At 23.7% G+C, this 25719-nt stretch overlaps 7 protein-coding genes across 7 annotated transcripts; 3 read left to right on the forward strand and 4 right to left on the reverse strand.

Moving 5' to 3' along the window:
• Positions 1-344: 344 nt before the first annotated feature.
• On the reverse strand, positions 345-2762 carry PBANKA_0312100 (conserved Plasmodium protein, unknown function; the record flags this gene model as incomplete). The annotated part of the gene is made up of 1 exon (XM_034567130.1): positions 345-2762. The coding sequence occupies one exon, from the start codon at positions 2760-2762 to the stop codon at positions 345-347; it is 2418 nt and encodes an 805-aa protein (XP_034420004.1).
• Positions 2763-4855: 2093 nt separating this feature from the next.
• Positions 4856-6487, forward strand: PBANKA_0312200 (conserved Plasmodium protein, unknown function; the record flags this gene model as incomplete). The annotated part of the gene is made up of 1 exon (XM_034567141.1): positions 4856-6487. The coding sequence occupies one exon, from the start codon at positions 4856-4858 to the stop codon at positions 6485-6487; it is 1632 nt and encodes a 543-aa protein (XP_034420005.1).
• Positions 6488-6916: 429 nt separating this feature from the next.
• Positions 6917-7960, reverse strand: PBANKA_0312300 (conserved Plasmodium protein, unknown function; the record flags this gene model as incomplete). The annotated part of the gene is made up of 1 exon (XM_034567152.1): positions 6917-7960. One exon carries the CDS (start codon positions 7958-7960, stop codon positions 6917-6919), a length of 1044 nt encoding a protein of 347 aa, XP_034420006.1.
• A 1532-nt stretch (positions 7961-9492) lies between these two features.
• On the forward strand, positions 9493-13561 carry PBANKA_0312400 (DNA-directed RNA polymerase II subunit RPB2, putative; the record flags this gene model as incomplete). Its single annotated transcript, XM_034567163.1, has 2 exons — positions 9493-9544; positions 9675-13561. The coding sequence occupies 2 exons, from the start codon at positions 9493-9495 to the stop codon at positions 13559-13561; spliced, it is 3939 nt and encodes a 1312-aa protein (XP_034420007.1).
• Positions 13562-14096: 535 nt separating this feature from the next.
• PBANKA_0312500 (origin recognition complex subunit 5, putative) lies at positions 14097-16544 on the reverse strand (the record flags this gene model as incomplete). Its single annotated transcript, XM_034567175.1, has 1 exon — positions 14097-16544. The coding sequence occupies one exon, from the start codon at positions 16542-16544 to the stop codon at positions 14097-14099; it is 2448 nt and encodes an 815-aa protein (XP_034420008.1).
• Positions 16545-17608: 1064 nt separating this feature from the next.
• Positions 17609-19501, reverse strand: PBANKA_0312600 (palmitoyltransferase DHHC11, putative; the record flags this gene model as incomplete). The annotated part of the gene is made up of 10 exons (XM_034567186.1): positions 17609-17690; positions 17831-17918; positions 18053-18140; positions 18272-18307; positions 18393-18485; positions 18634-18695; positions 18803-18934; positions 19024-19133; positions 19291-19349; positions 19442-19501. 10 exons carry the CDS (start codon positions 19499-19501, stop codon positions 17609-17611), a joined length of 810 nt encoding a protein of 269 aa, XP_034420009.1.
• Positions 19502-21221: 1720 nt separating this feature from the next.
• PBANKA_0312700 (DEAD/DEAH box helicase, putative) lies at positions 21222-25619 on the forward strand (the record flags this gene model as incomplete). Its single annotated transcript, XM_034567197.1, has 1 exon — positions 21222-25619. One exon carries the CDS (start codon positions 21222-21224, stop codon positions 25617-25619), a length of 4398 nt encoding a protein of 1465 aa, XP_034420010.1.
• Positions 25620-25719: the final 100 nt, after the last annotated feature.

The following is a 25719-nucleotide window of genomic DNA, read 5'->3' on the forward strand; positions in this document are numbered from 1 at the left end:
TTGCACAATAAATTGTTAATTAATTTTTTTTTTTTTTTTGAAGTTTTTATTTATAAAATTTGGGGCATGAATAATTGAATTTACAATGTTATTGTATATAAGCGGTTTGTGGTTAAAACTAGATTAATAAAATTGCATAATCATGTGGAAAAAAAAAACACATATGTATGCACAAAAAAAAATGAATAATTTGGATAGGTAAATAAGGTGAAAGAGATGTTTAAAGTTTTTAGAACATTTGATGATATAATATCATAAATTCTACATAATAGAAATGAAAATGTTCATGTATTGAGGATATGGATATATATAAGTATATATGATTTTCTTGAATAATAAACAAATCATTTTGAATTGTTATCATACTTAAAAGTATTTAAAATTTGTGGTACAGTAAATACTACACCACTAGCATCACCAGCAAAAGCTACATTAATATTTGGATCAATGTGTATATAACTGATAGGAACATATGGTTCAAAATTTTTTGTATATGTCTTAATATATGCAAAAATAAGTTCTCCATCAATTTTTTTTTTAATACTTGTTATACATACAGATCCATTATTACATCCCGAAATCAATATGGCTTGTTTATATTTCCATGAATTTGGTGGTTCTAATATATATATTGATGATAATGATAGGTTTTTAGTAATTTGGCTAGTTGGAATTTTTTTAATTTGTTTTAAAGATTTTGTATCCCAAATTGATATATAATCATTTCCAATTAATATAAGAACCCCTTCTAATATTTTAGAATATTTTAAATCCATGATTGGTTTTTTTGATATACATGTATATAAAAGTAATTGAAAATCATATAAGTCATATACTGCTATGTATCCATTACCAAATCCAACCCAAAGTTCGTATTTATGTGTAATTGCAAGGATTGCAGATACATAGCATTTATCATATACATTTTTTTTATTGCCAATCATATTTGTTTTTTTAATTTTTTCACTTAAGTTATATTCAGAATTATTTCTTTCTGAATCAGTCACATATTGATTATCCGAATATTCACTATAATTTTCTTCATTTTCGTCTATTTGACTTTTTTCTTCTATATCGCTATTACTACTTTCACTAAAACTGTAGCTACTTGATTCTTTAGAGCTCTCAATTTTACCTGTACTGTGAATGCTTATATTAGAATTTGGAATATTAATGGGATTCGAATTTTTCAATGTTTTACCTTTTATTTTACTTAAATGTGCTTTTTTTTTTTTCCTTTTTTTGTAGTTAATATTTCCATCAAAAGCTTTATAATAATCTGAGTTTAACGGATTTATTACATTTTTCGTATTTGAAAACATATACATTGGATGCATTAAAATTTTTATAATATTTCCACTCGGAACTTCCCATATGAAAATATGCCCTTTCATATTCCCCGCAATAATCCAATGAATAAAATTTGCAAAAGTGGATTTTACAGATATACCGGATATTTGATAAGACAAATTGCTATTATCAATGGGATGGTTAGATCCATTCTTTATTTCATTTGTTTCGATTTCAGAAGAAGAGCCATCAAAAATATCAGGAAAATATTTATTGTTAAGATTATTACAATAATTTGCAATGTTATTTTGATAATACCAATTATCCATTGAATTTCTTTGTGTACTTTTGTTAAAATAATTTTTTAAAGATTTTTTTGTATTTAATTTTAGTATACATTCGAATATTTCAACTTTATAAATCAGTATATATCCACTTTGCGTCCCTAAAATAATAACTTTCCCAATACCACCTATATTTCCATAAACCATAGAAGTGATGGTATTTGGATATAAGCTTTTGTGTTGCAATAATTTTCCTTTTATCGTATATTTTTCATAAACGCATGGTGTTTGTATTATAATGTTTCTATTTGAATTATTTTTTGTATTTTCAATATTAATTGCTATTACTGGACCAGGCTTGTTAGGCTGATTAGGCATACCGCATCTTTTAGCAACATATATATAATTTTTTATAACTATTGATTTTATATTTGTAACTAAATTTGAAAAACTCCATTTATTTTGTTCATCCCATTCTTCATTTTTTTGATCTATTTTTATCAAATTACTATTTGTGCTATCTGATCTTGTAAATTGTTTTTGAAATTTATCTAAAAAATTTGTTTCTTTTTTTAGCTTTGGTTTAGTTAACTTGTTTTCTTTTTCTACATCTACGCATTGAGAATTAAATATGGCTCTCTCTCCATTTTGCTTATTCAACATCACATTTTTATTATTATTGTTACTATCAATTCTTTTAATAATATCTACACTTTTATGTGACGCATTATTTTTATTTTTATTTTCAACGTCCGCTTGGTTATATTTATTCTGTTCCGTTGCATTTTGTTCAAAACTTTCATTTGGAGAATTAGTTTTAAAGTCATTTTGATTGGATTTTGTGGCATCCTCATCACGTTTTTTTTTTTCTTCCCCTTTTTCGGAATCGTCTCCATTTCCATTATTTTCTGGGGTCCTCTTTTCTATTATTTCATCTTTATAATTTGCACTTTGTTCGATAGGAATATTTGAGTCGTTTTTTCGATTTTCCTGTTTTTTCTGATTTTCCTGATTTTTCTGATTTTCCTGATTTTTCTGATTTTTCTGATTTTTCTGATTTTTCTGATTTTCCTTATTTTTTTTGTTTCTTCTTTTCTTTTGGTTTCGTTTTGCAATGTCCTTATCATCATTTGTCTTAGAATTAGTTGTCAAATTGAACGATTCAGCATTCTGATGCGCTTCATCCATATTATTTTGTAATGTTATTTTTTTTTTATAATGCTTGTTATTAGTATATTTGAAGTTGTATTTATTTTCACTATTATTTAAATTGATAAAATTTAAGAGAAAATAGCGGATGGTTTCCGAGAAGTGCGTGTGTGCATATACATAAAATCAAAGAATAACATAATTTTAAAAACAAAAACAAAAAGTATAGATTTATCAAATATATATAGTCAAATAAAAAAATGATATATGATAAAGATTGCCTAATATGCACTTGCATATACGCACTTAAAAAATATGAAATATATACAAATATGTAAAAAAAAAATGTGAACATAGAATAGTGCTATAAAAAATGAAAGTTATATATTTTTTAACAATACAAGAAACAAATAAAAATAAACTAAGTGAAAATATGGAAACACATATACACAATTGTAAAAATATTGTTCCAAATATATCAATCTAAAATAATCATGATATATATTATGTATGATATAAGTGCATATTGATATATATTCATATTAATTCTGTAAAAAAAAAAATATATTTATATAAATGGTCGTGAGCTTGCAATTTAATAAAATATATGGATATATAAGAGTTATTTATAAAAAAATAAATATAAACCCACAAAAAAAAAATTGTCATAATATTTGTCTATTGTTATTAAAAAGTGTGTGCAAAATTGTATTAATAAATATATATCAAACACAGTTGTAAATGTAATTAATATATATAATAATAAAACATCCCATACATAAGATAGTTCATCATGCGTAACATATATATGTAAGCATATTTATAATGTCGCATATATATGTATGTTGTATATATGGCTAGTTGATATACCATGGAAAACATGTATAGACTTATATAAATAAAAGTGAGAAAATAGAAAAAAATAGAGATTGGAAAATTAAAAAGTTTTATATATAAAGAAAAATAAAATGTTTTAATCAGTAGTATAAATAAAGCTCATATTATTCTAAAAAAAAAAATAACTAATTCTATCAAAGTAGTATAGCCTATAAAAAAATATACCTTGATTAGTTATATATAATTTTTCGACGATACATATGTACATATACAATACGGTAATATATTTATAAGTATATATTAACGTGAAATTTTTTTAAATAATCAAAGAAATAAAATAATATGTTTAATTATATTAGTGAATAAAACATATCTTCTCAGAACTTGTAAAAATATATAAATATAATCATTTGGAATGACAAAAAATAAATAATTTAACACTATAATTTTTATATATGCATATTTTATACTTATTGTAAAGTATAAAAATGTATTAATAAAGGAAAAAAAGAAATTAGCTTAGGAAATTTCACTTTTTGTCAAAAAATAAAATAAAGAGAAAGCAACAAATTCACATATATAAAATCCACTATTATGCTAATATATGCATATTTAATTTATATAAAGTGAAAAAACCTTTATCTTTTTTTTTATTTTGGAATATTTATTTATTCCAATTAAATGTTATTTATGTATTATGAGCAAGTCATGTGCTTCATTCAGTTGGTATTACACAAAAGCAAACTAAATGGACTAAATAAATTAAGAAAAAAAATATAAAAAAATAAGAACAAACAAATAAGTAGAAAATATTTGTGTACTTAGTAACCTAAGTTTATCCCGTTGACTTAAATATTTTTGCAATGTTATTCATTATATGAGTATAATAAGTTTTTAAAACAAAATATATATTTTTTTTTTGTTGAAATTAAATAATTCGAAAAATGAATTAATGGTATATATATCATTGAAAATAAAAAATATGAGAAAATAGAAATGGGGTTAATTAAGAAAATAAGTAAAACAAACCTCGAAGTTAATAATATATTGTTTTAGAATATTTATTTCCTTATTTGTTCATATAAATACTTTACATTGAATTATTTTAATAAAAATATATTATACTCGAGTAGTCCATATAGTTAACTATTATTTTATAGAACTTATGATAACCAGATCTTAACCACAAGATTTTTTTGTACACTTAAAAAAAAACATTAATTTTATCAATATATTTAGATAATACATGGATATTTAAATATTTGCACACAAACTTTGGTAAAAAGATAAATACAATGGAAAGCCAAGACAAAGATAAGTATAAACAAAAAAATATTTCAAACCAAGAAGAAAGTATAAAATATAATACAAAAGGAAATGAACATAATACATATATAAAAAGTAATAATGCAGAAGAATATAATTTAAGTGATAATATATATACTTATGAAAATGATAAATATATAAATGAACTGTTAGAAAAAGATAAAAATAAGTTTGATATGTTCATAAATTTTTATGAAGAAAATAAAACAAATAATATGAATGATATAAACGATTGGATATTAAATAAATGCAATCAAAATGATAATAATAAAATAAATTATTCCAAAGTAATAGCAAGTTGGTTTTACGATAGAATATTAAAATGCTTAACATTCAAAAATAAGTTAAATTTAATTTTTATTTATCATGAAATAATAAGAAATTTGATTGTAAATAACAAACATAATGAAATGATAGAATTTAAAAAATATATGAATCCAATAATTCAAGATGTTTATACATGTGCATATTATAAAGATCAAAGTTCAATTAGTGTTTTATTGCAAATAGTATATAAATGGAAGGAATTAAATATTAATGATAATAATGAGACAAAAACTTTACTGGATTTTTTTCATTATAATGAAAATAATGGATATGTTGATAATTCAAAAGATTTTGATAACTCATATAATCAAAAAACAAATAAATATAAACATACTTCAGATTATAATATAAATAGCAAATACCGATATAATAACACATTTATTCAAAATAATAATATTCCACCTCCACCTCCTACTTCTCCACCCCATTCTGCTTATTTAAATAACGAATCAAAACAATTTCCCCTAAATGATAAATACAAAAAAAAAAGGGATTCAAATGATATCACCTATAATCACAAAAGTAATAATAATAATAATCGAAACCTTTTTAATAATCCAGATGTAGATAATAATTCTAATAAAAATCCTGAAGATATTTCTGTAGGATTTTTGGCCACCTTGCTAAAATTTATATCAAAAAAAGGGAAAAAGTTGCAAATAGCTCTCGTTCCTTATACTCCTATAGAGATTTCATATACATATCAAACGCCACCTTCTACAAATATAACACAAAAATTAAATGAAAAAATAAACGAATTTTATGAAGAATTAAAACATATTGTAAATGATGAAGATATCGAAAGTAGTGATGCTTCTGATACTAATGAAGTCATGAATGCATACGATAATTATAAAAAGCTCATATCTATAAATAAAAGGAAAACTGGGGAAAAAAATGGAAAGAGAAACAAAAAATGTAAAAATAATGACAAATTATATGCTGATCAAAATAAAGAATATGACTATTCAAGTGATACAAATACAACCTTTTCCTCTGTCGAACTTTTTGATAATTCAATGATTGAACTTTTAAACGATGATAATGATAATTTAAAAAAAAATAAAAAAAATAAAAATGTTAGTTTTAGTCAAATTGCTATAGAAAATGCTCAAAATTGGAATGAAGAAAATGATAATGCTATAGGAGGATATAACTTTGATTTTTATTCAATGTCAGGAATGGGCGATAATTCAAGCATAGAAGATGTTTTCGAAAATTATAGACGAAATAAATCTAATGTTTATCATGGGTCTATTGCTCAAAAATTTTGACAAAAAATATTATTCTATGCTCATATTTTTTGTCTTTTTTTTTTTTTTTAAATTAAATTTTTTTTTCACAATTTGTCTATACAATTAATAATTTACAACTCTTATCTTATTTTGCTATGCTTTAATGATTTCCGCATTTGTTTTTTTAAATCATATGAAATACGTTATCATATAATAAAATATGAACTGTTCAGGCAAATTTATCCATTTTAGTAAAAATTTGCATGCACAGGACATGCATATATTTTATTAGTTAACTTGATCAAAATGTGCATTAAAAATACGCACACACAACTGGATTTAAAAAAACAAATAATTTAAAACAAAAAAAAAATTTGCATAAAGTTTATAAAAGTAAAATCAACATATATTATATCGAAAAATACATGGATATGGACATTTTTCTATTTTATGTATCCTATTCTTACATTATATAACATTTACTTTTTGGAAAATTGGCGTGGATGTAAAAACAGAATAACTATGAAATATATCATCAAACAAATGAGTTAAAAACATAAATAATATATATGATTTGATTATATTCACGAAAAAAATAGAAAATGTTGATCCGTTATTTAAAAGAAAAAACAAAGCTTCAGATTCATTTTTGAATTTATTTCTTATATTTTTAATATTTTCTACTATCTCATATATTGTCATATTTTTTTTTTTAAGATATGAGCGTATATCGATAAGGGAAAACAATAAATTATATAAGAATGAAAAAAAAATTAAAAAAAATTTGGAATTCATAAAACGAAAAATCATCTTTTGATTTATAAAAGATTTATCAATATATACAATTTTTTTGTTATCATAAAATTTCCGTTTTAAAAGGCTTATCAACATAGAACATATTATTAATATAAAAAATTGAATTTTTTTTTTTCCATCAACTTTAATTGCTGTTATATTTTCATTTTCTTTTGTATCATTGCTATCTAACTTACTATTATTATCTTTTGTTTTATCTATATCTTTATTTTTTTCTTCTTTTGAATTGTCTTTTAGGTTAGATCTTTCTTTCTTATCATTACTTTGAGTTAAACAATTTTCATCTTTTTTTATATTATTTTTTCCATTGCTAGGAACATTTTTTTTATTTTTCAGAGTATCAGAATTTTGGCTTGTTTTATCGCCTTCTTCATTCGTTTGGTTTGCATTCAGGGCGATATCATTTGATGTGTCTGAATTGGATATTGCTACAGGAGATGTATCTATTTCATTCATTGTATTGAGGTTTGAGTTTTTTAATTTTTCATTTTCTTGTTTTTTATCATTACTATTTTGGTTATCTGCTTGTTCTGTGGTGTTATCATTATCATCAGCATTTCCACGTTTTTCTATTTTCAATTCGTTTTCTTCATCTTTTTCTATTTCTTTTACTTTAGATATACCCATTAAAATATCCATGCGTTCTTTGTTTTTTTTGAGCAATTTATTTCGTCGCCTCAATGCTTGTTTATCCATTTTAAATTCGTTTCTCGTATTTATTTGTTGTATAAATATTTTCCGAACTACACACACAGATATCCAATTTATTCATTCGCTATATATACGTGTATGCCTTTATGAAGGTGTGATAAATGGGTATACAATTATAGGAGTTGAAGCTGTTGAAAATGGTCGTTAATTTGAAGATATAAGCAAGCTCGATAGTGTGCAGTTTGGGGTATAGAAATATATACGAGTTTGTATATTTTATTTAAATTATTGTTTTAAACAGGTAGCTAAATTGAACGCACAGACAAATATATCATAAATATTGAGACATACAAATATGAATAATTATCACTAACATATAAATGTGTTAATGATACTTTGATATGCCATTATAATAAATTAATGTGCTTATTATAAAAAAGGATTATAATAATAATACAACATTTTAATATATTTATTTAAAAAATTATATATCAATATAATTTATTATGGTATTTGTAAATTATGTAATGAAAAATTGTTATTCTAAAGGAATTAAAAAATTTCCCATTTTGTTTAAAATTAAATGATTTGTGTTTTTTTTTACTGTAAATATTAATGCATTTTGTTAACCCCTAATTTTATGAATATACTCAAATAATTTAAAAAAAATGTTATCGAATTTGTTTTAAATTAAAAATATAACTTAAATTTTTAATCGATATATTATATTCGTTATATTTTGGTTTTGCTCAAATTTTCCACTATAATTTTTCTCATTTATTCCTTAATAATTACATTTGCTTTTTTATTTATCAATTTATTGTTTATATTTGTTTATTTAGGATTTTTATTTATCATTATAATTAACTCTATATTTATTTCAATTATCGTTTTATATACATACATGTATTTTTATATATAATATGTATATAATTTATATAGGATGAAAAGGGACTAACAATCGTTGGCTTTGATATTTTTTATTTTTCATAATATTACAATCTCTCTCTATATATAAATTTATTAATTGCTTTGGGAATATATAATGCATATTATATTATACATATAAAAAATGATAAATTTTCTTTTTGTCATAATCCTATGGATGATCATAAATTTGTCATTTAAATTACGATATTATTAATTTGAGTTTCAAAAATATGAACATGCATATATATTATGAAATAAAATACTTTTAAAATGGTATATTTATAAATATGCCTTTTTTTGTTTTACTCTATCCACCAAACTATGCTATTACAAAAAAAAGCAAAACATTTATTGGAAAAATAAAAAAAAAGTTCGATGTATTTAATACTGAAAAATATACAATTGTATATTTTAACAATACATATGTATGTATATGTATATATATATTGAAGGAAAATATTTCGATTATTCAGTTTTAAATTCTATATTTTTGAAAAAAAAAAAAAAAATAATAATTTTTTCAGTTTAATGCTATAACTAATATAATACTCGAGGCAATGCCTCCGAAGATATATATGGATATATTTGTGCATATATTGCAAATTTTGCATTTCTCTTTTTTTTTTTTTTTGCATTAATTTTAACAAATGCATGTTAAAATTGAAAAACCGTATATTGCCTCTGAATTTATGAAACCAGGTAAGCATTTCAGATATCTCTTAAAGTTTGATCACGTTTATTTTGTATAATTATGGATAGTCGATTTCTATCAAATATGCACACAAAATGGTAATACACACATCGGATTTTTTGTTTTCCCTTATTGTAGACCAAAACCTTGAAGATGTAAGTGACAAAGATGATGACGATCAAATCACAGAAGAAGATAGTTGGATTGTGATAGGATCTTTTTTTGGAAGTCATGGTTTGGTAAATCAGCAAATTGAAAGTTATAATGATTTTATAGAATATAGAATGCAAGAAATCATAGATGAACATCCAAATATCGAAATAAAACCTCAACCACAATATAGACCAGACAAAGATGAAAATAACAATATAATATATTCTTTAAAATTTGGACAATTATCTTTAGATAGACCGTTTTTTGATGAAAAAAATTTAGTTAATAAAAACTTATGGCCCCAAGAAGCCAGATTACGAAACTTAACATATTCATCTGCTATATATATTGATATTGAACAAAGTACATATATTATTGATGAAAATACAAAAAAACAAATTTTAAAAGAAAAGTTTGTATATGAACGGATAAATTTAGGTAGAATACCTCTTATGCTTAAATCTATGTTTTGTTGGACAAAGGGTTTAGCAGAAAATGATATTTCAGATATGGGTGAATGTAGTTTAGATCAAGGCGGTTATTTTATTGTTAATGGGGGTGAGAAAGTTTTAGTTGCTCAGGAGCGAATGGCAAATAATTTCATATATGTATTTAAAAAAAAACATTCTTCAAAATTTGGATGGATTGCAGAAATTCGATCTCAAATGGAAAAATCACAAGCTACATCTGCTTTTTCTGTAAAAATGAAAACAAAATCGGGTTCTAGAGGCAGTGGTGGGTCTGGAAGATCAAGTGGTGGACTACTTGTTGCTACATTACCATATATAAGAACTGAAATATCAGTCGGAATATTATTTAGGGCATTAGGATGTACTTCTGATCGAGATATTTTACAACGTATTGTATATGATTTTAATGATAAAATGATGATAAATATATTAAGGGAAACATTAGAAGAATGTATTGACTATCCAACTCAAGATATTTGTTTAGATTATATTGGAAAAAGAGGACCAACAGTTGGTGCATCACGTGATAAAAGAATATTATATGCAAAAGAGCTATTACGAAAAGAAGTATTACCACATATGGGTACAGGTTCAGGAGTTGAAAGTAGAAAATCGTATTTTATTGGATATATGATAAATAGATTATTATTAGCAGAATTAGGAAGAATAAAAGAAGATGACAGAGATCATTTTGGAAAAAAAAGATTAGATATTGCTGGACCACTTATGGCAAGTAGTTTTGCTACTTATTTTAGAAAAATGGCAAAAGATGTAAAAAGAGTATTGCAAAGACAAATAGATAATAACAAACCGTTTGATGTAGCTGGGGCTATAAGAAGTTGCTCCCAAATAACTCAAGGAATGCAATATCAATTAGCAACAGGAAATTGGGGTAAAGATAAAGATGGTAAAGTTATAAGAACAGGAGTAGCTCAAGTATTAAATAGATTAACATATTCTTCATGTTTATCTCATTTAAGAAGATTAAATACACCATTGGGCCGAGAAGGTAAAATGGCAAAACCAAGACAATTACATAATACACATTGGGGTATGATATGCCCATTTGAAACTCCAGAAGGTCAATCAGTTGGTTTAGTAAAGAATTTATCATTAATGTGTGATATAAGTGTTGGTACATCTACTAATAACATATATGAATTTTTAACAGAATGGGGTCTAGAATCACTAGATGAAGTACCACCACAATTAATGAAAGAAAAAGTAAAATTATTTTTGAATGGTAAATGGGTTGGTTGTTTTAATCAAATAGATAACTTAATAGAAACCCTATACGAGTTAAGAAGAAGATGTGATATATCACCAGAAGCATCAATTGTTCGAGATGTGAATAGTAAAGAAATAAAAATTTTTACAGATTCAGGTAGAGCTATGAGACCATTATATGTAGTAAAAAATGTAGGAGGTAAAAACAAATTAAAATTAACAAAAGAACATATAAAAAATGCTACAAAATATCCAGATAAATATAATTGGGATTATTTTATACAAGAAGGTATTATCGAATATATAGATTGTGAAGAAGAAGAAACAACTATGATAAGTATGTTTATAGATGATTTAAAAACTGGAACAGGTTATTATAATAACTATACACATTGTGAAATTCATCCATCTTTAATTTTAGGAGTTTGTGCATCTATTATCCCATTCAGTGATCATAATCAGAGCCCACGTAATACATATCAAAGTGCAATGAGTAAGCAAGCAATGGGTATATATGTAACAAATTTTAATATAAGATTAGATACATTAGCTCATTTATTATATTATCCACAAAAACCATTAGTATGTACAAAAGCTACCGAATATTTACATTTTAAAGATTTACCAGCTGGTATTAATGCAATTGTAGCAATAATGTGTTATACAGGATATAACCAAGAAGATAGTTTAATTATGAATCAATCGTCTATTGATCGGGGTTTATTTAGAAGTGTATTTTATCGTACATATACGAGTGAAGAAAAACAACAAGGTAGTTTAATCATTGAATCTTTTGAAAAACCATCTATAAGAGTAGTTAAAGGATTGAAAAGAGGTGATTATACAAAATTAGAAGATGATGGTTTGATAGCACCTGGAATTCGGGTTCTTGGCGATGATATTATAATTGGGAAAGTATCCCCAAGTATAGATGATGAAGAGGATATAATAATTCAAAGAAAAATTCCTAATACATCTTTGAGTACATCTAATAATAAAAACATTTATGATACTACAGTTAGTAGTGATCATATTAGTAGTAATTCTAGTGTGATGGGAAATCCATCATATACTTCTACTATGTTAGATGCAGGTTCTGAACCCAATGGAAATGATAGATACACATCTGCTAGTAGTAGTGTTGGAAGTGATACCTCATCTAGAATCAATTCTGTGTCGGGTCAATCACATACCACATTAGTAACAGGTGCAGAAAGTGATAGATATGGTAGTACTGCCGGGGCTACAATCAGAGAAGATGTTGAAGTACCAACATTAACTATCCGAACTACTAATGCAATGAAGCAATATAAAAAAGATTGTTCTTTAAGTATAAGATCAAATGAAAATGGTGTTATAGACACAGTTATGTTATCATCAAATAGTAGAGGTAATAAATTTGCTAAAGTAAAAGTTCGATCTGTTCGAATCCCTCAAATTGGAGACAAGTTTGCAAGTAGACATGGCCAAAAAGGTACAATTGGTATAACATATAGAATGGAGGATATGCCATTTACATCTGATGGTACATTTCCTGATATTATTATGAACCCACATGCTGTTCCATCTCGTATGACTATTGGACATTTAGTGGAATGCTTAGCTGGTAAAGTAGCTGCTATTGAAGGGGGAGAGGGGGATGCAACCCCATTTTCTAAAATTACTGTTCAAGAAATTTCTGAACGTTTACATAGATTAGGTTATGAAAAATATGGTAATGATATATTATATAATGGGCATAATGGTAAAATGTTAACATCTAAAATATTTATAGGACCAACATTTTATCAAAGGTTAAAACATATGGTAGAAGATAAAATACATGCCAGAAGTAGAGGGCCTTTAACTATGATTACAAGACAACCAACAGAAGGTCGATCAAGAGATGGTGGTCTACGATTTGGTGAAATGGAACGGGATTGTATGATATCCCATGGATCTGCTAAGATGTTAAAAGAACGTTTATTTGAAGAAAGTGATGCTTATCGTGTTCATGTTTGTGATACTTGTGGTTTATGTTGTGTAGCAGATATAAATAAAAATGCTTATGAATGTACTATATGTAATAGTAAAACAAACATTTCACAAATTTATATTCCATATGCATGTAAGTTACTTTTTCAAGAATTAATGACAATGGCAATATATCCGAAGCTTGTTCTTGAAGATATGTAAACAGACAACTAAAGTACCATTCAAATATCATAATAAAACTAATAACTTTAATACATATCTAAATCTTTGAATACTTAATTTTATATTTTTTTTTTTGTAATAATTGCGTTTTGCGCTTTATTTCTATTGTATGACCATTCCCAAAAATGTATCATAAAAATATAAAAAAAAAAATTTTATTTTTATTTTTTTCCACATAAATATTAAAAATGTTTTTTAACTACATTTTATGACTAGATAAAAATATAATATATTATTCATGTATATTTACATCTTGAAATATGAATGTAATTTTTGAAACATGAATTATTTTTATAAAGCCTTTAAAAAAGTTTATGGTTTTATTTGAATCCTCGTTTGGAAAATAGAAGTTGACCAACTACATCTATTACCAAACAGGCCATAAAAAAATTAGTGAAATATTTGAAAAAGATTATGCAAATGAATGAATGGATAGTTGTGGAGCCATACGTAGGTATAGTAACATGGTTTAGGGGATATTTTGTTTGTTGCTGATTTGTCAATTTTAAATGGCCTACAATATCAATTCGTCAAGAGGTATTTTGAGTTCCTTTGAAATAGTTCTAATCGTTTCCTCTGGAACCTGAATAGTTAGTTTTGTATATGGGTCGAGAGGGTCGTAAGTAATTGAATTATTAGTTTCACAAAAAACACTGTTATTTAAAAATGCAAAGTTATTTGCTGAATTTAAAAGTGTACTACCACAAAAACCACTCCATTGTACTCCATTCATTATACTATTACGCACTAAACAAGATAAATTATTAGGGGCATAATATGAAACAAATCCTAATTGAATTAACGAATTTATTTGTTGGCATATTAAGCTATTTAATATTAACTGTTCATCAAAAAAACATACTAATAAACAATCTGTTAAACATAACCATCTTATAAATGTAAAAATTTTTGGAATCGATTGGCCTATTAAAGTTAATATAGATTCATTACTATTTCTTGTTTTTCTTTTTTTCGGCAAATTAAATGCACCACCTTTTACGGTTGCATTAAAAAAACGCTTATCAGTTAATGGTGAATTTCTAGATGCTAAATATGCACCTAATAATAATATTTTTGAATAAAATGATAAATCTATTTTATTTTTTAAATTTGTCTGATTTAAAAAAACAGAATCTGTTAACTCGAAGGTGAAATGGCTACCATGGTTATAAGTAGCAACACGAATGTGAGTATCTATATTTCTTTGTAATGCATTCATATTTTCAACAATGGGTTCTAATGCTCCATCTATTATTGGCTTAATAAATAAAGGCCACATATGAGAGCATATAAATAATAATTCATGAAAATCGCTTTTATAATCTTTATAGGAAACATTTATAATATAGTCAATATATCTACACCAAATATCATATATAACATCATTTTCCAAAACAACATTATTTTTTTTTATTACAAATTCTTTTCCATTATTTCTTTGATTATTATTTGTAGTGTAATATATTTTGAGGTCTTTGTCATTATAAGTTAGTAAAGATTCAAAACACATAGTACTATACAATCTATATAATATATTTTTGCACATATCAGATGTATATGAATCAAACCAAACAGTTGGTGGTTGTGGCAAGCCATCAAATATTTCATCAGGTAATGGGGATCTATTAATTAATATTACACATAATCCTCTTGTTGTTTTATTAGCTTTACTTAAATCATTATAAGGTCCTTTAATATATTCATGTATTCTTGTTAGTGCATAAAATAAATCAGGATGAGTCCTAACTAAATATCTAATATTATCTAATATAAATACAACAGACCTATCATATAATTTATCTTTATAATAATTTTTATTACTATATATTTTTATCCTATTTTTTTTTGTATTATTTTGTTCGTCTTCTAATTGTTTGTTTTCTTCGCATGAAATTCTGTTTAATTTGTTGGTGGCCTTATCAAATTTGTTTTGTTTTGGTTTTTCATTTATTTTTATATTTTTAACTTTCTTATCATTTTCTTTTATTTTTTTATATGTTTTTTTCAATTTAAATTCATTTTCTGGAGTAAAGGACAGCAGTTTATGTAATGTACTAAAAAAGACATCTGTATTTGATACATGATTAGGAACTAGTTTTGTTGGATCATATTGATAATCCGTAATGTTATTAATTTTTTTATATTCGTCAAACTCTTTTAATAAACTAACACTTAAATCTTTTAATATTGTATGATATATAGCATTTTTTGCTGATTTTCCTGATTGATAAACAGCCATTAAACAATTAACATATGCATATGGTACATTTAATAATTTTATAAAACTTTTAACAACTTTTGTTTTTCCCATTCCAGGCAATCCTAAAACCTGAATCACAGATATTGGATCCCTCAAGTCTCCTAATAAATTTATCATTCTATCTAATTGTACTTCCCTTTCAAACCCGCATGTTTTTAAACAAGTTATATATGTCCCTAATATATCACGTGGTATTGCAGGAATTATTTCTTTAAAATATTCTTCATCAATTATTTCATTTAATTCTTCATCCATATTTTCATTTTCTTTATTTTCTTTTCCATCATTAAATTCTTCTGACGTGTTCATATTTTCATCAGAATTCTCATCATCTGCATTTTCCAGTTGATATTCACTATCGTCGTCATTGTCATCATTTGTTTCTTTTTCATCATTGCTAACATTCATATATTCACAATTGTTTTGTTTTTTTTTTAACTCGCTAATGTTAAGTTGGTTACTATTGGTGTAATCAGTATTTGAAGGAATTGTGTTATCATTTCCCTTTGTTCTCGAATTTTTATTATTCAATACCTCATTTTGGTAATCCGTATAATTTTTAACAGAGCTCGAATTTTGAGAACTATTTGAAATATCTATTTTTTGTTTTTTGGGGGAACTAAAACTATAAATACAATCCTGTGCCGTTGCATCACAGTCATCTGAATTTATGTCACTTTCACTATCCTTTATTTTGTGCATTTTCTTAATTGTTATTTTATAAAAATATCATTTTAATAAAATGTGTGCATATATGTATAGTGAAATTGGAACAAATTTGATACTAAATATTATGGCTCTCAATAAAACTATCAGTCAAACTCAAAATGAAAAATTAAATGATCAAGTGAAATGAAAAAGAGGAAAAATAAACAACTAAATCAAAGTCGAAAAAGAAAACCATTTTATTTTCCGAGCTCATCATATATGCATACACATATACAATAAGACCGAATAATATGTCTAATAACTATGATTAAAATTTTTATTTAAAACAAAAAAAACGAATAATGTGAAGCATAAATGGTTTATTTTTTTATGTGTGAAAAATACATATAAATTACAAATCAAAGAACTTTCATATAATTTGAATCTAAAAAAAAAATAAGAGGAAAAAAATAAAGCATAAGCATATATCAAATAATTATATTGTATCAAATTAATTTACACATCAAAATGAAATAAGAGAAATATTTATCGCATTTAGTGAAATATAGTCCAATAAATGTACAAATTAAGGAAATTTGTGAAAATTAATGCAATGCATATTTGGATCTTTTTTCAAATTTTTCTTATTATATCATGGTGCGCATTTTTTCTAAGCATATAAAAAGGAAGACATGTGTATTTAAAAATTATATTATTTTAATTCATGCATATATCAAGATATTTATTTTTTTTAATAATATTTTTTTTCATAATATTTTCGTATTTTTTTTATAATAATTAAAAAGCTTTTTATGAAGGATATAAAAGTTTTCGTGTAACAAAATAAGGAATAATAAAATGTTAAAAATGTAACAAGGTTAATTTTAAAATGAGAATAAAAAAGTATATCCATAAATATGCATATGTAACTCGTGGTGAATAATATAACCCATATACAAATGTGAGTAAAATCCAATATATACTAAAATTAATTATATACAATAAGAAAAAATAAGTATTCTTGTAAAATATATGAAAATAATACTAATCATAAAAAAAAAAAAAAATATGTACAAACTAGCTACCTGGTATAAAAATAGTTAAAATAATATTCCTGTTCATAAATTTTTATATTTTTTTTTATTTTCATTAAAATCGTCCACTAAATTGTCCTTGGTTTTTGCATCAACTGGGATAAACCTGAAATTAGTTTGGAAAATAAATTCAATAAAATCAATACAATAAACTAAAATAAGAGTATGCCACTTTGTTTATACTGAGGTGCTACAAAATTTATAAACGTATGCTGAATACGTATATGTATGTATTATATATGATACCATGTGTATGATGCTTTGCCAAAGACTTCTATAATTGATTTAGAAAAACTCTGATTTTCTCCTTTTATATTTTTTAAAAATTCAATACCTACATGCGTTTTGAAATGTACAAAATTGGTATATCATTATAATATTTTTATGAGGGGCCATGTGAAATTAAAAAAAAAACGTATATTAGCAAATGAGTAAATATATATAATTCTTATTCTAGTTTTTCGAAACCTGATGTATTGGTTTTTATTCCCCAATACTGATCGACAAGCATAACAAAAGAAAGTATCCCAAATATTAATGAAGATATAGAAACGACCTTGAAAAAATTAATAAAAAGAAATTCACGTTTAGGAAACTGTGTTAATATTGTTGCTATAAGATAATACCCCCTTGATTAATAATAGTATTCATAGCAGTTATTTTGTTTTATTTTTTTTTGGAAATTACTATGATAAGTAAAATGTCCAGTTTAAGGAAATTGCACTGATAAAAAAGAGTGGAAAATACCACAAATAATTTAAGAAAAATTTAGTATATATATTTTTGTTTTTCCTTTTTTTCTTATTACACTTTCATCTTTAAAGTATACCCGATTTTTAATGCACATGATCAATTTATAGAAAATTATAAAAGCGGAATTACAACACATTAGTAAGGTGTACTGAAAAATAAAAATGAACTTCAAAATTTGATGAGAATTATTTTTTGAAATATTTATGTGCCTATATGCAGAATAATTGTTATAATCTGGTAAATAAATAATGAATATTTTTTTTACAATATTTAAGAGAATGAATATTTTTTTTTACAATATTTAAGAGAATGAAAAATTTTTGATTATATAATCCAACACAATTATTTATCCATGTGCCTAAGTTAACCATACAATAAGGTTGATGAAAATTATAAAATTATTAGTATTGTAGGCATATATATATGGAAACATTTTTTAATTTTTATTAATATTTATATACGTACAATGATGGTCCATTTTTTTTACACACTTATTACAAACTGAGCAATGGTGAGCTCTTTTTATTTTTGAAAAATTACACTTTTTACAATAGCTTATATTATGGTCATATATATTTATATTTTTTCCCGGAAAATCTATGAATAAAAATAAATAGAAATAAGTACAATTAATATATATCAGGAGAAAAAATAAAATAAAAAAATTGTATTAATAATTGATATACCAGATTTATTCAAATACCCTGGATTTTTTAAAAGACATTTTATATGACACCATAAAGTCATACATGTTGTAAATCCAAATGAGATTAAACATACTATTCTTATTTTTGTCCTATATAAAGAAAAAATTATAGAATAAAAAAAACAGAAAAAAATAACTATGCTTGTTTTGTGCGCAATTCCAACATGTTTTTTTTTCTAAACGAATGGAAATAATTTTATGTGTATATAGGCTTATGTGGAGATATATTTCTTAATTTTTTTTTTACGAAAAAGTTAGTGCACATTTGAAACATAAATAATTTGCTTGAATAATTAGCCCATAAACCTGTGAATTCGCAAAAGTGAAAAATGGGTGGCATGATGTTTTTTTTCAATTGCTTTTTTTTCATTCCCTTTTTTATTTTGAATAATTTATACTAATAAAAGAGTAACATAGTTGTATAACACGCGGAATATGCCCTTTATTTTGTTTATCATTTTTATTTTTTTTATTTTCGATTTATTATAAATGTCTTTCCCCAATATTAAACGAAAAGAAAAGAGAGGAAAATATGGAAATTTATCATATTTTGGAAAATTTGCTATAATTATATATTTATGATTAATTTAAAAAAAAAAAACCTCTGATTTATGTTCCATTATTTTTAAATATTTTCATTGCACACCCATTTCAATTATTTTTTTATTTCACAATTTGTTTATTGTTTGTTTTTTTAACTTCCCTTTATAAGGTAAAATTAAAATAATTCGAAAACCGGTTAAAAATAAATATAATTTTTTATAAGAAATATTAAAATTTCAATTCAATTATTTTTTGTATACAGACAAAATAAAATAACCATAATACGAATAAATACAAGATTGTATTTATATGAAATACTTTATGTCAAATTACACATATATATAAAGAAATAAATATAATTATTTATTATAAAAAAAATGACGAATTTGTTTAACAGATTAGTATAATATTTTATTTGTGTAAGAATGTATTTATATCTTTTTGGGGGGTAAAAAGGAAAATCTTTAGAATATATTTTATAATACCTTATAAAAGGATGAAATATATTTTTTCAATATTAAGATATTGTAGCTTTAACAAATATTAAGACTTATTTCCCATTAATATGAAGTGGAAATAAAATATATATAGTTTGATAAGGCACTATTAATATTTATAGAATTTTTTTTTTTATCAATATTTTGTCATATATTTAATATTAATATTTTTTTAATTTCTTTAAATGTGCAAAGTAATATATTACTTTCACCATTTTTTATTATTTCATAAAAAAAGGGCTTATAATATTTACTATCCTTTCTCAAAAATAGTAATACAATATATTTATTTACAAAAAAAAAAAAAAACACACACAACATCAATATAGAATATACTACGTGTAATTTACGCTGCGTATATAAGAATAGGGTTATTGAAATTGTACAAAATTATATATAGGAACGATAAATGTTATAAATAAAAATGTGTCGGAATATATAGGAAATAAATTAAAATTTCAAAGGCAGGTATAAAATAAATCGTGTACTTATTTTTATACATTTTGAACAGCTCTTTATATTTCTAAACTTTCATTTTTTTTACCTTTCAATATAATTTATCATATATAAATATGGATACATGCATATAATTCTATATGTCATTTAATTTTTGTAAGTTTTTTTCATTATTTTATGATTTCTTTTGTTTTTGTTTTTATTTTGGCAAATGACCAAATGACAGAATAATTAAAACTTATAGTAAAATAATTTCCAAAAATAAAACAAGCCAGATTTTTATAATCTGTGTTTTTGTTTTTAACTATTTAATATGAATGCTATTTTTTTTTAAATAAGACAAATAAAGTTTGGAAAAAAATATAAAACATGCTTATTTAAAGTTAACAAATTATGTTAAATCATAAATATTTTTTTTGAAAAATAATGCTATTCGACTTTATATCTTGAACATATATTCAAAGTATGTTGCTCTATTCATATCCACACATAATGAATATAAAGATGATTCTATGATTTTTCATTTTAATAAAACATTTCTCTGTTTTAGGTTTTGTGTTTTACAAATAAATAAAATATTCATAAGATATTAATAACATATTAATAAAATACCAAAGATATATCGTATATTCCCATTTTTTATATCAACACTTTATTAATAACAACACATTTTATTTACAACATGATCAGAAATTGCGATGCAGGAAGTTTAGAGGAAAATTCTACAAATTATAACATTGACATTTGCCAAAACAATGAAAAAAAAAATTTTTTGAATCAAGATATACAAGAAAACTTCAAAAACTTGGAAAATATTAATATAAATAATAAAAATGAAGTAGACAAATATGATAAAATAAATATTATTGGAAAAAGTAAAATGAGCAAATCTTCACACAGAATTGAAACAAATATAAATCATAAAATAGAAAAAGACAATGAATTGGACGTGTCTAAATATATCCATTTAAGTGAGCATTTACAAATACGAAAAGATAAACAAATTTCTATGAGTGCAGCGTTAAATAAATATATAAATGATAACATAAATTTTATTAGAAGTTTTGGAAATAACAATAAACATTTGGAAAAATACCCAAAAAATATATTAAATCAATTTGTTGATATAGGAGTAAAAATAAGATTTTTACTTTATAGAGATAAAATTAAAAAATATAAAAAATCAAAAAAAATAGTTGAAAAAAATGCAGATTTAGAAAAAGATGGTAAATATAAATATTGTAATATACCAAGCCAAACTATTCCAAATTTATATGAACAAGATTCAAACAATTCAGATAGTAGCTGTCTATTATCGGATTCTTCTAGTAATAATGATAAAAAAATAGTGAAAAATGTAAATATTAAAGATTGTCGAAATTTAAACGAATTAACAATTGATAAGGATGAATTGAATAATTTTAAACATTTAGAAAAAAATAAAAATGCATATTTTCGATATATAGATAGTATATATACAAAATACGCAATGATTAATAATATGAGCATTTCATATTTTCAAAATATTCAAAATATTATAAATAAAAATAGTTCAGATACGAATATAACAGATAAGGTGGAAAACGAAATGAATAATATTAGAAAGTTTTTTTCAAATCAAGAAAATGCTAAAGCAATTGAAAGAAATCAAAACATATTAAGAACTGATATTATAAATGCAATGTTTGGTTTTAACATAATAAGTGATACCCAATGTATGAAAATACCTATCAAATATGTAAATAGTGAATATAAAGAAAAAGAAAAAAAAAAATTAATAAAAAATGATACTATATATGAAAATGAATCAATTTCAAAAAACAGTGATAAAGAACAACATCCATTCTTGTCAAAGCTTAGAAATGTAAAAAAAGAAAAAAAAAAAATGAGCACACAAAATCAAGATAAAAATAATTATATAAAAAAAAAATTAGATAATGCTATTGATGTAAATAAGAAAAATAAAATATGTGAATACATATATGAGTTACAAAAAAAAAATTATAAAATGAATAGAAAAATAAAAAGTTTAAAACAATTTATATTATTAGACAACTGGAAAGGTTTTAAAAATCATAATATATATATAAATATGATAGATCAAGAAAAAAAAGAAAATGAAAAATTATTTGCAACCTTATGTTATGAGCAAATGAGTTATATAAATGAAAAAAAACAAATTATATTAAAAAGAGAAGAAAAAGAAAGATTAAAATTATTAAGGGAAAATAATATGGATGAATATATCAAATTAATAAAAAATGTGAAAAATAAAAGAATACAAGAAATGTTAGATATAACAGATAAATTTCTTAATAATATGTCACATTCTGTATTATATCAAAAAGGAAAAACAGATGTTATTATTTCTGATTTTACAAAAGAATCTATAAATATGAGAAAAAAATATTATGATGTTGCACATACAATTAAAAATAAAATTCTAAAACAACCATCTATATTAATTGGAGGGAGTTTAATGCAATATCAATTAGACGGATTAGAATGGCTAGTTTCTTTACATAATAATAATTTAAATGGAATATTAGCAGATGAAATGGGATTAGGGAAAACTGTACAAACAATAAGTTTATTTGCTTATCTTAAAGAGTTAAAAATGTGTAATATAAAAAACGAAAATAACAAAAATTGTGAAACTAATAATTCTTCTGAAATATATAATCAAATTGGAAAAAATATAATTATTGTCCCATTATCTACTTTACCAAATTGGATAAATGAATTTGAGAAATGGTGCCCAACTTTAAAAGTTATAACTTATAAAGGAAATAAAAATGAAAGAAAAGATATTAACAAAATATTATTAGAAAATAATTATGATATATGTTTAACTACATTTGATATTATAATTAAAGAGAAAAATATATTAGGAAAGATATCGTGGAATTATATAATAATAGATGAAGGGCATAGAATAAAAAATGATAATTCTAAACTTCATTCTATTCTATCATTATTTATCAGTAAATATCGTATATTATTAACAGGTACTCCTTTACAAAATAATATGAAAGAATTGTGGGCTCTTTTAAATTTTTTACTTCCAAAAATATTTTCTTCATCTACAGATTTTGAAAAATGGTTTTCATTTCCATTATATAATGAAAAAAATGTATATGAAATTATGACAGAAGAAGAAGAACTACTTATTATTAATAGATTGCATACTATCCTTTTACCTTTTATGCTTAGACGTTTGAAAAAAGATGTATTAGAATTTCTGCCCAAAAAATATGAATATAATATATATGTACAATTATCATTATATCAGAAAGTATTATATAAACAAATAGAAAATAAAAGTTTTAAACAAGTTAATTCAGATGGTACATTAAATACAAAATCATTTCAAAATACGATTATGCAATTGCGTAAGGTTGTTAATCATCCATTTTTATTTACATATAATTATGACATTAATGATTTTATAATTAAATCGAGTGGTAAATTTGAAGTATTAGATAGAATGATACCTAAATTATTAAAATTCAAACATAAAATCTTATTATTTTGTCAAATGACAAAACTAATGGATATACTTTCTGATTATTTTGAACTTCGAGGATATAAATATCATAGACTTGATGGTAGTGTTAGTTTATCAAATCGTAGAGAAATTATAGATAATTTTAATGAATCAATGTTTGTAAATAATTCTGAAGAAATATTTAAAAATAAAGATTCAGATTTATTAACTCAAGAATCTAAATTAGATGAACCTATGATATTTATATTGTCTACAAGATCTGGAAGTTTGGGACTAAATTTACAAGCAGCAGATACTGTAATTATATTTGATAGCGATTTTAATCCACATCAAGATATACAAGCAATGTGTAGATGCCATAGAATAGGGCAAAAAAATATTGTAAAAGTTTTCCGATTTATCACTATTTCAAGTGTAGAAGAATTAGTTTTTCAAAAAGCAAAAGATAAACTCAATATAAATGATAAAGTTATACAAGCAGGGTTATTTAATAAAATATATAATGATAATGATAGACAAAAAAAATTAAAAAATATTATTCAAAAAAATCAAAAATATGACCCCAATTTATACCCAACTAATCCTATCATGCTCAATGAATATATGAGTCGAAACCCAGAGGAACTCGAATATTTTCTCAATTTTGACAGGGAATATTTTGGAGAGGATCTATTTTCACTTTTGCAATCCATTCGTCAGAAGGAAACACAAAAGTCGCAGTTTCGATACATGAGCGAGGATGAAATTGACGAGGAAAAGGAAAAAGACGAGGTTGACCGAGTTAACGATTTGGGTTCTGACCGAGTTAACGATTTGGGTTCTGACCGAGTTAACGATTTGGGTTCTGACCGAGTTAATGATTTGGGTTCTGACCGAGTTAATGAAACAAGTGTGGCTGACGAAATCGAACGAATCCTAATAAAATCGAAGAAGTTAATATGCGAGTCAGATTTGCCAGTTCATTTATTTTGTGAGGACATTGTTGAAACAAATGAAATAAATTTTAAGAGAACGCGAAAAGTAATTAATTCTAATCTTATGTATGAAGAAGAACTAACAGAGGATCAGTTTTGTAAACTAATAGATCCAACTCCTTCTCAAATTTGCTCTCAAAATAATATAGAGTATTCTACTGATATTCAAGATTGTATGGAAAATGAACAAACTCACAAGTTTGAACTTTTAGAAAAAGAAACAATTGATATCGAACTTCAAGATAATAATAAGAAACAGAAACAAATCATAAAAAATGAAATATCTGAATATATAGATAATGAAGATTTCACATTAAATAAAACAAGAAGCGGCATACCAAATATAGAAAATAATTACCTCGAAAAAAATCAAAGAAAAGATGAATTGGAAAATCAGAACAAACAAACTGATGTAGAAAAAGAAGAAAATGTTATTAGAAAACGAAAGGGTGAGGAAATAAATATCAGCAATTTTGAAAAAAAATATTCAGAGTTTTCTGAACCATCTAATATATTAAGTGTTTCAACAAAATTACAAGAAAATGAAAAAAAAAATAAAAACAAAAAAAGGAAAAAAAATAGTGAGGATGAAATCTAATTGCTACTATTTTGTTTCAATACACTGTATTACATAGGAAAATTAAAAATGAAAAAAAAAACAATGAAGAAAAAATTTATAGATCTTAGTTTTATATGTA

The sequence above is a fragment of the Plasmodium berghei genome (genome assembly GCF_900002375.2).
Source record: "Plasmodium berghei ANKA genome assembly, chromosome: 3".
In the NCBI taxonomy this organism is placed as follows: domain Eukaryota; phylum Apicomplexa; class Aconoidasida; order Haemosporida; family Plasmodiidae; genus Plasmodium; species Plasmodium berghei.